The sequence below is a fragment of the Dermacentor silvarum genome, chromosome 2 (assembly GCF_013339745.2).
Source record: "Dermacentor silvarum isolate Dsil-2018 chromosome 2, BIME_Dsil_1.4, whole genome shotgun sequence".
Lineage (NCBI taxonomy): Eukaryota > Metazoa > Arthropoda > Arachnida > Ixodida > Ixodidae > Dermacentor > Dermacentor silvarum.
This window is the reverse complement of record NC_051155.1, coordinates 174333540-174346211: the sequence shown is the minus strand read 5'-3', so window position 1 is coordinate 174346211 and position 12672 is coordinate 174333540. Positions and strand designations below refer to the sequence as shown.

At 43.4% G+C, this 12672-nt stretch overlaps 1 protein-coding gene across 1 annotated transcript in view; it reads left to right on the top strand.

Annotated features, from left to right (window-relative positions):
- Window positions 1-12672, top strand: part of LOC119440572 (collagen alpha-1(VII) chain) — a 267441-nt gene that overhangs the window by 16214 nt on the left and 238555 nt on the right. Inside the window, exons 3-4 of the mRNA XM_049662970.1 lie at window positions 4931-5209; window positions 11918-12177. Coding sequence (XP_049518927.1) covers window positions 4931-5209; window positions 11918-12177 — 539 coding nt within the window. The remainder of the gene's footprint in view (window positions 1-4930; window positions 5210-11917; window positions 12178-12672) is intronic.

Genomic DNA, 12672 nt, shown 5'->3' with positions numbered 1-12672 from the left:
AAATGAGGGGGTGTAAAAAGAAAAAAAATACTAGATAAGTCTTACGTGTAAACAGGCATTGTCTATCCGAAGGAACTACAACGACTTATTTCATTATAAGAAAAAAAAAAGAGTTACGAAAAAAAAAATGAACAGCGAACAGAGCAGCTTTATCAAAGGTATTCTGTTACGTTTGAAATATGTCAATCGGGAAAAAATAATCAATGAGTCGACATCTACAGCTCCCAGCTGGATGTCCTCTGGTTTTGCCGCCGCTGAGGAAGAGGAGGACGACGAAATGAACTGAGTGTCGACGATGACGAGGTCGCATTATCAGTGAAGGCGTCAAGGCGTCATCTTGACACTCAGTGCTTCTTTTACTTCAAGTTAGTAGTTAGTAGTGGGTGTAGTAATATAGAGAAATAGAGAAAAAGAAACTACAATTCTATGTAGGATGATGAAAAAAAATGATAGAAATTAGGGGAAAAAATCTGTCTTACAAAGGTAATGGATATGGCTAGCTTTGTTATGACAAGACGCAAGACTGCAGACTTAAGCGCTGCTGTAATATTCGCGTCACCAAACTATAAAATATATAAATACTGCTAATATTTTTTTACGTCGTATTGTACAATTTTTCACGATAACGTCACCCGCTGTGTAGGAAGCACCTACAGCGTCACGTCGTACATGTGTGTGGAATTCGTACCAGCTTGCCATTTAAAGGTAGCGCAATGCTTTGTGTTAGAACGAAATAACAAGGAAGCAATGAGTGAAAGCGGAAGGTGCCGGTGCCCTTCTGATTGAGTTCCACCGAAATGGCACTGCCGTGCTCTATGGCGCTTCGCGGGCTACGACGGGGCAGAATCAGCGCGTGTGTCCGCATTCACGTGCGATGCTCAAAGTGCGGTGAATAGAAGCCACTTCGTCATTCGGACCTTGTGCCTGGAGTCGTTCAGCGGTAAGACTAACTTCCTTGCCTCTTTCGTTACTTGTGTCTCTTAAACAACTCTGGATAAACGAAACTCGCTTAAACGGGGTTGCCGGATAAACGAAACGATGGTATCAACCTTGGTTGGCCGCCCATAGGCACAAGTTTATGGAACTTGGGCTAAATGGAGCGCGTCTTTTTGGGAACCCTGATTAAACGGAACTTTAACCGAAACTACCATCTACCTCATCGTCATATGGAGAAGGAAAAATTCAACAAACATGTCAAATGGTGATGCTATAAATGGCGAAGAAAATTCAATCCATGAGACAGTTGCGGGAAAGTTAATGTAAATTAAGGATGTCGTAGTTGCAATGGTGTCTCCATAGCAGGGACTTCGCTATGCAAGTAATGATCCCGGAGCAGGAAGAGAGCAATATGGAGTCGGTAATTTTTTTTTCAATAAGGGTTTACACTACTGCTTCTTTCACACCGCAATTAATCACCGACCTCTAATGATGCGCTGCTTACCTACTCTGAGGAGACAGTTGCAAATATTATTGTCGAGGTTCGTGGCGAAGGCCATGGCTGTAGTGTGGTAGACATGGATATTACTGTCTGAATGCGCGTTACTGTTTCGGGCCACATGGCAAAAGATGGAGTTGTACGTCTACAGTACTATTTCGAACTTGAGGACAGCGCAAAATTATGCGGAATCCTTTCGTGCTAGAACACGATCTCATGCAAAAGAATCTGCACTATTAGAAGCATAGCATAGTAAATTATTTCTTTTTTTTTTCACCGTGGTTTTATTGAAACACTCGGATGCTCTTGCAAAAAAAAAGTGTTGGTGATTTTTGTGCCTTTTTCGTAAATGAAACTTCGGATAAGCACATTTTTCTGTCCCTTCAAGTTCCGTTTAAGCGGAGTCTGCTGTATTGTAATGCGCTGGTACAGAGCGAAGTGATTCGAAACATAGGCCTATCGACCAGTGTCACGCACTTACGCTAATCTGGAAAATTTTGTCGCTACTTTCATTTTGCAATCTAGGTAGAAATCGAATAGGACGAAAACATCCTGTTCTGTTCCTCAACACAGCACATTGTTACGTCTTTAGTAATTCGTTCCTTTCACATCTGGTTTGATTTGGTAGCTGAATAGATCGACGCTTTATGTTCCAGATATATGAACGCAACTTCTGTCATTTGGATGTCCTGGATCCCACAAATGTTGAATAAGTGGATTTACTGCTTGGATGAGTCAATGAAGACAACGACGATCGAACGTCAGCGGCGCTCTCTTTCTGTGTAACAACGCCTTGTAACTTCTTCGTATCATTCCATGATGCAGAAAATAAACAATAATATCAGCTGCCCGTGTGTACTTCCGTCGTAAGAGTATGAAATATATAAAAAATATCATTAACCGTGGTTCATTGAATAAGTAATACTCTCCTTATCTGTTTGTCAAAATAGAACGCAGTCAAACAATCAATAAATGTTGGTGAATTTTCTTGAAAAAATTGGATAAAAGCATGCATTATTATTTTCAGCAGTGATCCTTGCGCCTAGTAGTTGATTTGTTTGAGATAATGATTAGTCAGTCAGCCACACAGACACATAGTCGTATATGTTATCCTTACAATTAAGCAATACACAAATTTATTCAATAACAATGTTAATAAACTTCAAGAAAGAGGAATAGAACTCGCAAGTGAGCTCGAACTTTAATATAAAATTTCAACTTTGAAGGGTACGACATTCTAAATTATCACAGCAATAAAGTAAACACAGCAATAAAGTAAACAGTGGCTCTTGGTGTACGGTATACTGCATACACATTTAAATCAGCATTGGTTGTTCGTCCAGTAAATAGACTATTGGTAAAATTGGAGCTGGTGCCGCAATCTGGAGCACTAAACAAGGTACTTTGTGGTTAGTTACGTAAGGCTGTGAAGTACGCGCAGGTGTGCACGTGATGATCATAACAGATAATGCCACTTACGTAAACACGAAACAAATAAATCATTACTCATGCGTTTCGGAGCCTTAGAATGATGCGATTAAGGAAGATGTGCCCGAGTGAAATCCTCTATTTTGACCAACTTTTTTTCTTGCAGGTCATAATTTCATGTGATATATTCAAGAAGTCAGTTTGTTTACAACGATACATCTTAATAATAAATTATTAATTTATTAACTTTATTCTGGTCACGTTCAATTGCAAAATGTTAGCTTCTAGATACAAGGTCACCGCACATGATTTCCAAGGTATGAAACAGTGGTCGGCACCAAATATAAAGCGAACAATACGTCGGAAAGGCCCGAAACGATAGTTTACGGACCGATATTTCGTGGCATAAGCTGATGGACATGAATGGAACGGGATTTTTCCTGTAGAATATAAAAAGAATTACTGGATTGGCGTCGATGTACTTGGGAGAATGCTGTATACGACATCCAATACAACGTTTTTTTTTTTAAGTGTGAAGCACTTTAGGGGCACGGGCTGTCGTCGGCGTCCGTCGCGTGTGATCTGTCGTGTTCACGCTCAAAAACAAGTGCTCAAAACATGGTCAAAACAAGTGCACAATTTATCAAAACTGGTTCAGAATAAACTAAATGATTCAGAATAATTTAAAAGACAGGAATAATCAAGCATTAGGCGCATTAATTAACCAAAATTCATTAAAATCGCTTCTATCATCAGCAAAGCTTTGGCTCCATGTGCGTGGCGGTTTCCCACCAGTTGTGCCTTAGCACAGGTGTCAAAACGGATGATGGATTGCTAAACGCAAGATAAACACAGGATAAAACAAGATAAACACAAGGAAAACACAAGTGGCACACCGGCGCATCCCTGCTTCGCACTTCCCCAGGTTTCAGATTAGTGGAGCTGCATTAGCGCTGGATTTGAACTACACAAGCGCAGGATGCAGAAGTTTTTTTTTTAATCTCTGGACATGGTGGAGCTTCACTGGGTATGCCGGGTGTTTTAATAAGATGAATAACTCGTTTTTTTATATATGCACAACATCTGTTCACATGACACACTTCTGAAGACCAATAAGTGTGACTTGTGAGATAACAAACAAATAATTTTTACTCATCAGAATAACCCCGCAGGGGGAAATCTCGATTACAAAGAGAAGCACATCGTCCCGGTCGGTCGTATTGTGATGACGTCACGAATATTTACGCCTAGGTAATTCTAGGTGATCTTCCTACGGCTCAGAATCACGCGAGTGAGGCAGCGGAAAGATTTGTATGTCAAAGTAAAACTCTCCAGTGTTCTTACGGTCAGCCCTCTGGAGGCAGACCATCGATTTCAGTCAAAACAGTAAGCACCTACAAATTCATGGTGAAATATTCCGCAACGTAGATGTATCACGCACATGGAGTTTAATACCAAAAGACTTGGAGACACGTGTGTCAGCCGGCCACCATTATCTCTTATAGACAAAGAAATTGCGTACCTTTGAAGTAAGGGTCGCACGAGGAATTAACAATCATGATATTCGACGCTTTGTTTTCTTCTGTTCCCAAACTGACCAGTTGGTCAGTGTAGGAGGAGCTAAGAACCTTTCTATTTTGTGATGTTTTGTTTCAATAAATCAATTGCGAGTTCGTTCTCAACATTGTCAATCTTCTTACGCTCTTTCCGTCTTTAACTGCGTCATTTCAAAGAATGTAAGACAATCCTTTTTGGTTTGCATGTTTCCTTGATTGCTTGCGCGCGCGCGCGCGCGCGCGCGCGCACACACACACACACACACACACACACACACACACACACACACACACACACACACACACACACACACACACACACACACACACACACACACACACACACACACACACACACACACACACACACACACACACACACACACACACACACACACACGCGCGCGCGCGCACACGCACACACAGCGAAAACGGTAGTGGGAAAGAAATGAGCTTTGGAATGGCATGCTTCATGCAGTGTAGAGGTGAACTTCTCTGTGCCTTGTTCCAGCGGCTGGCGCGGGCGTACCCGTGCAGATGGGGGACAACAGCGACGGGAACAGGAAGGACGAGGACGACGACAGGGCCCGCGTCCGCGCCCGTAGCAACCAGCCGGCTCCCGTGGTGTGCTTCATCCGCGCCAACGGCTTCGAGAGGCGAGGTGTGCGCAGGTACTCCCTCAGGAGCCTGCCGATACACAAGTGCACGCACTTCATCTACTCATACGTGGAGACGGACAACAAGAGCGGGGAGATCCTCTACCGCAAGAGGGGACACCTGGGAGAGAAAAGTACGTTTGCTGTCGACGTTGTACCTCTAAATAACCTTCACTGCACATGCGTGTTCCTTGAGCTATGGCGCACGAAGTGCGACGGCATTTAAGAGACCACTATAGCAGGGACGAAAGAAACCATGCCAGTACATTATGTAAATCTATCTTCGGAACGTATTCTTACTGGCACCTCCGTAACAATCACGCCGTAATCGCTCCGTAACAATGTTACCGACGTTACCGGCCACATTAGCTGTAGAAACTGTGGCAATTCCGTGATCATTTGATGCCTTCATTTTTACTTTGAATGTACGTCGCGTAAAGGGACTATGATGGAAGTAAAAATAAATATTGAAAGCCCTTTTGCAGTAATTATGGAGGCAGAATACCGACAATGGCAATTATTTATTCAATGTTTCTTTATAAATGATACAATTCCTGGGGGAGATTTTAGTAGGGTGGAAAGTGTTACAGATACATTGTCCTCACAGAAAATTGGCATACGAAATAAGTACATACAACAAATCCGCATAATAATAATAATAATAATAATAATAATAATAATAATAATAATAATAATAATAATAATAATAATAATAATAATAATAATAATAATAATAATAATAATAATGAATCAATAAATCATTTATTTATCGTGCCCAGGAACAACCGTGAGGTCTAGGTGCTGGCGCACGTATACATAGAAAAAGAAATACAGCAGGGGAATATCGGTAAAAAAATAACAATGAATAAAAAATAACAATCTTGAAAAGAAAAGTGTACATACATGTAACCGAAGGCGCTAAATCCATACATAATAAAAAGGAGAAGGGAAGTTGAAGAATATGTGAAGCTAAGACACAACAACGGAAAGCTCAGAGCGGAACGAAGACAGAGAGTTGTGAAAAATATCGAGGTCATGAAAGTGGGCGTTATAAAGACTCTATTCTGTGGACGGTTGAGTGTTGGTGGTGACAGGCAGCAACATGAAGAGGTCTGTGTTCTCTGGTGATCTTGCGCGGAATACGAAACGTGATACAACTGAGGAGTTCGGGGCACATGAGGATACCGTGAAGGAGTTTGAAAAGGAAAAGCAGGTCAGCACGATTACGTCGGCAGCGAAGTAAGGGCAATGGCAATAATCCAACAGTGCTAGAGCAGGGCCCAGAGTCCGCGTTAGCAGAGTGGTGATGATATATGCTTAGAAAAGTTTTCTGGGACCCGATATATAATGTCACTGTTGGATCTATAAATGCCGTTCCAGACGACCGACGCGTATTCGAGTTGAGGAAGACAGATTGTTGTGTATAACTTGCGGAACGGTGTAGGAGAATTGAATGCTCTCGACAGTCTGCAAACAGAGCCAAGAGTGCGCATGCCCTGCATTGCAACGCGTTTAGTGTGAGCTGAAAAGTGTAAGGTTGTATCAAAAAGTAGACCGAAATCATTGATCTCACGGACCTTACACATGGTACAGAATCTACTGAATAAGAAAAAAGAAATGCTTGCTGTTTTGAGGGTGAAAGTCATGACTTTGGTCTTAGCAGCATTCAAGGTGAGGTTATTTATTATCTGTGCACCATTTAGAAAAGAAAGCAGGTCAGACTGCAGGATGCGACAGTCATCAACAGTGTGAATTGCCTTAAAAATCTTTATGTCATCGGCATATAGAAGGAATGAAGGAATGCCGAATGGCGGAAAGAACGTCATTAATAAAAATTAAAAAAAGGAGTGGTCCTAACACTGATCCTTGAGGAACGCCGCTGGCTACCACGTACGAAGAAGACGTTTGGCCGTTAACGTTAACAAAACATGATCTACCAATAAGATAATTCCGCAAGAGATTTACAATTTACGAGTCAACACCAAATTGCGTAAGCCTTGATGAGAAGCAGTGAGTGGCTTACCACATCAAAAGCTTTACTGAGGTCGCAATATATGGTGTCTACTTGCCCCCTTTGAAGTACCGGCGCGGAGATATGTGTCATGAAGCTTGCGAGATTTATGATAGTACAGCGGCCGGTAAGGAATCCATGCTGATTCGGAATCAATGTGTTCTTCACAGTACAAGACAATACGTTGTGAAGAGCAAGCTCAAAAACCTTAGACGTGGCACAGAGAAGAGAAATCGGGCGATAATTCGACACATCTGATTTACATCCAGACCTAAATACAGGAAAAACACGAGCAGTTTTGCACATGTGAGGGAAAGTGGAAGTAGTCAAAGAGTTATTAAATATAGATGTCAATAGTGGAGCAAATATACAGCCGTAAGCTTTTAGAATTGCGGAGGGGATACCGTCAGGGCCGCAGGATAGGGAAGGCTTCAAGCGCTTAAGGCATTCGTGGACAAGCTCTTCATCAAACAACACCGCACTAGATGTAAGAACCGTCGTGTGCTGCTGACTGACACCAGCGTTGAAACCTGCATCTGTATATAAGGAAGAGAAATGGGCTGCAAAGCAATCCGCGACTGCTTGGACTTCCGACCCTCTAGAGTCAAGTAAGCGAAAATCCTCTCCATGTTTATTGGAGCGCTTACGGATATACTTCCAAAATTCTGCCGGCCGGTCGGAGGCGATTCTTTCCAAGAATGCCATATATGAATCTTGATCCCGCTTATAGAGACGTTTACAGAGAGCCCGAAAAAAGCGGAATTCTTCTCTGTACTCATTAGGCAACGGAATTCTGGATTTTCGGTGTGCGCGATCTTTATGCTTTAGGGCAATTATGAGTTCAGACGAAAACCAGTGGGGATATCTAGAGCGTCTAAGCCTGTACTGGGGAATGTATTTGCGCATACTGGTCAAAACAAGCTCTGTAAACTGATCTACTTGGTCATTAACATTGCTTTTGTCGGTAACCAGTGACCAGTCGGTGGTGGACAAGGAATTATATAAACCAAGATAATCACCACGCTTGAAAGCAAAGCGTGGGGATTCATTTACGCCACTGGAGGAGCTCTGCCTCAGTGCTGACACAGAGGCAGTTATCTTTAGTGGCGGATGAAACTTATCGGTACGCACAAGGAAAATTTCGGAACGAGAGACATCTAAAACCTGAGCATTCGAGATGCAAAGATCTAAGACGTTGCCACAGGAATTGGCGATTAAGTAATGCTGTTGAAGGGAACAGAAAGACAGAAACTCCAACAACAGGCTGCATTTCTTCTCTGTGTAATGATTGTAATGAGAATATCTAAGTGTGTTCCAATCAATACTTGGTGTATTAAAATCACCAAGAAGAATTACTTTGTGCTTACTATGGGAGGATATTACACTTTCAATGGAAGAGATGACCTCATAATAATAATAATAATAATAATAATAATAATAATAATAATAATAATAATAATAATAATAATAATAATAATAATAATAATAATAATAATAATAATAATAATAATAATAATAATAATAATTGTCCAGTGCCGGACGAAGACAGTAAAAGGCCGACAACTGTCCAATGTTCCTGTTCGTTGCTGATAACCACCACCACGACTGATTTGCGAGATAATAAGATTAGTGTAAAACTCGCAAGGACAGGTTTTTGATCCCAGCCCCAATGTTTTAACCACGACGATATGATAGTGATACCTGAGCAGGTTGTCGGTGAACTGTCAGCCACGCAGAGGACGAATTCAGCAGGAAGACAGAGGCCCCACCGCTTTCTTTGCTGATGTCTAAGTTGCTGGTAAACTGCCCGATGCCGTCGTGTCGAGAGGGACTTAACCTCGTCAAGCGATTACGCGTAGTAACTTTTAGTAGGGGTCCTTCCTTTCATGTGAAGCAACGTAACATGGATTAAATTGAAAGTGGCCTCGGCCTTTACTACGAGCGGCGCATGGTCTTGGCATGGATTAGGGTTTGTGATAGCCGACTGTGAGCCACTGGGAGAGAGTTAAATAACCATGCAAACATTTCTGAGCGAGTCCTTGATGAAATGCATATATATTCAAGTGAGAGAGAGAGAGAGAGAGAGAAACGAAGAGGGAAAGGTCGGGAGGTTAGCCAAGGACGTGCCTGGTTGGCTACTCTACACTTGGGGAGGGGAAAGGGGAAGAATAGATAAGGAGAGAAAAGAAAAAAAAATAGAGTGAGTCATTCGCAGAGACAGTCACAGAAGAATCTCCGCTGTCACAAGCGTTCGTACAATCCAGTGCTCTTCCCGAACTGCAGAAGGGCTTTTGCGGCCTTTTGCATGCAAGAATGCATAGGCCATGGCCCAAGAATCATTTCTTCCGAGTGCGTTCCCTCATCTAACAGATTTAGTTTAGCTCGGCGAATACGTCGTTGAGTGTCAAAAGATGGACAGTGACGCAGAAGGTGGTCGAGAGTGTCGTCACACCCGCACAAATTGCACGCCGCACTGTTGGTCATCCCTATTAGGAACGAATAGGCGTTCGTAAATGCGACACCCAGCCCCATGCGACACAGTAAATTGCGCGCTTCGCTCTAGGCGTACGACTATGGTATATAGGTGGCCCGCCAATGCATCAGGTTATGCGCAGTCAGGCTGCGGGTTTCATCACGGGTACGGTTTATCGAGGCAAGGAGCAGCACTGGATGTGCTATGGTGCAGGGGTTGGAGACCTCGCTGGCCGATGATCTGACCTGCCCAGCTCTTCGAAGGTCACCTGCGAAACATGCGCGAAAAAAATAACCTACATTATTGCAAACAGGCTCGTATCCCAGCCCGGCTTTATTACACAAGCTTTATCCCGACAGTTGTGCCAGTAGTTCTTGCAGGCACTGCAATGACTTTGCTAGCCTAGACCATACGCTGTGGCGTTGTCCCTCGTTGCGAGGCACGGAACAAATCAATGAGGACAAGTGGCTCTCTGCTACCAAGAGCCCCGATCATCATCATCAGCTAATATTTATGTCCACTGCAGGACGAAGGCCTGTCCCTGCGATCTCCAATTACCCCTGTTTTACGCTAGGGCATTCCAACTTGCGCCTGTAAATTTCCTAACTTCATCACCCCACCTGGTTTTCTGCCGCCCTCGACTGCGCTTCCCTTCTCTTGGTATGCATTCTGTAACCACAACGGTCCACCGGTTATCCATCTTACGCAATACATGACCTGACCAGCTCCATTCCTTCCGCTTAATGTCAACTAGAATATCGGCTATCCCCGTTTGTTCACTGGTCCACACCGCTCTATTCCCGTCTCTTAACGTTAGTCCTAAGATTTTTCGTTTCATCGCTCTTTGTGCGGTCCTTAACCCTGTTCTCGAGCTTCTTTGTTAACCTCCAAGTTTCTGCCCCATATGTTAGCACCGGTAGAATGCAATGATTGTACACTTTTCTTTTCAACGACAGTGGTAAGCTCCCAGTCAGGATTTGGCAATGCCTGCCGTATGCACTCCAACCCAATTTTATTCTTCTGTAAATTTCTCATGATCAAGGTCCTATGTGGGTAATTGACCTAGACAAACGTACTCCTTTACAGACTCTAGAGGCTGATTGGCGATCCTGAATTCTTGGTATCTTGCCAGGCTATTGAACATTATCTTTCATTATCTTAGCCCTGGTGCCGGGCGCAACTATGGGCTGTCCAGAGGGCTCACGATGTGGCGGTCGGACATGGCATGACTGTCCCAACGTGGGAGCGGCCCGCTGCGCGCTAAGGCGCGTACCTCAGGACTTTCATTAAAGTTTTGCATCCATAGGCGCTCTAATTCCCGCAGATTTTTTGGAGTTATTTGCTAACGCACACTTAAAAGCTGATATTTCTTCTTCGTTCTGATTAGAGGGGGAGAGAGAGAAAATGAAGTACAGCAGGAAGGGATGTATACATGAACAAGAAGAACATCTGGTTGGCTACGCTATATTCTGAAGGAGGGAAACGATGCAGCTAGAAAGGTGAGAGGGATATAAAGAAAGGATAGGCGCGGGGAACGCATGCACGCACATTTGCTGCTGAGGAGGACCGCTACGAACCCTGTCTGTCGTATCCGTACATGGTAGTCGCGTAGTGGCTGGTGCGATCTTTATATCGCTTACGAGCAAGCTTTCTCACTACATTGTAGTGCATTCCTTGTATACATTGTAGAAGGAAGAATGCCAGGCATTTCTTCTCTTTCGTTGTATAGCAGGTGCAGTCTAAACAGGTAAGTTCTTCCTCAGGAACCGACGTAAGCAAGGACCATGGGAAGAAAAACAAAGGAAAAAGGCATCGCTGAACTCGTACAGACCACGGGACATAAGATAAAATGAATATGGCAAATCAGTTCTACGGAAGCTTGCAAAGAAACTGAAGCTTCATGAAAGGGAAAATTGTCATCCACCAGACTGCAGCAGGAAACTTCCATTGTAGCTATGTGCTACAGTAGGGTGGATGACAATTTCTCATTGTGAAATTAGATTGAATGATTTAAAATGTCTGGCAACGGAACTAAATCTGACTTCTAGGCTATATTCGGAATCAGTAATCATTCAGTCTATAGTACCAATCCTGTTAACAGACACTACGGAAATCTTCATCGTAGCTACCCCAAATCAGTCCGTCTGGTACTCGAGTCTTCATAAAGTGGTTCCGTTACTGCCACTGCTTAATTTGTATAAGGTGTCCATATGGAGGCAGAAGCGCCCTCTCGTTTCCATTTGTTATTTGGCATGTGACAAGTAACAATTTTATGCTTAAACTTTTTCTTCTCACCAGAAAGGTGTGTTACGTTTAACTCTTGACTACAAGGAATTTCCATTACTTCTGGTATCGCAGCTATCCTGCGAGAGCTCGGACGAATCAGACACGACACAAGTGCTAAAGATATAAGGACCCTCGTCAGCTACGGTGCCGGTGCGCACGTGCAAAGCCTGTTGAACCGTATTCGTGACGACAAAGGGGCCGATGAACTGGTGCGCCGGATAAAGTCCATGCTGGAGACCTTCGGCCTGGATGGCATCAACTTCCACCTGGAAGGGCCTGGTCCTCTCGTCTGCAAACAAGAAGACATCATGACCATACTCAAGTTCATCAAGGTGACTGCCTGCTCGACCATCCGTCAACTTTCTGCTAAGCTACAACGTCACGAACTATCTCGGATTGCCATGGACTGTTCAGGACCTCGCTATCCATTTGGAGTTCCGAACTGACACTTTCGAGAATGTAACATTTCCCTGGTAAAGGTCTAGCAGCACTCAGAGCCGGATATCACTTCGCTGTGAAAACACACCGAGGGAACATTTTGACTAAAAATATACAGAGAAATCGAAGAATAAAAGGGCTGAATGTCAATTAGATACACGTAAGTTTAGCTACCATAACCGGGAAAATGCAAAAGAAGTTTCACGAGAGGATGTCTGGGCTGGAAGGGTTAGTGCCATCCACCCAGAATTGTTGTTTCCGTAAAGGGTCGGGAGCTAAAGCTAACCAACCCGCCAGATCTCGGTTTTATGTTTTATGTGACTGCAATGGAGATAGTATTCTATATTCTTAACTACCGTAAGCGAAACAACGAAATGTAATGTGCAGAT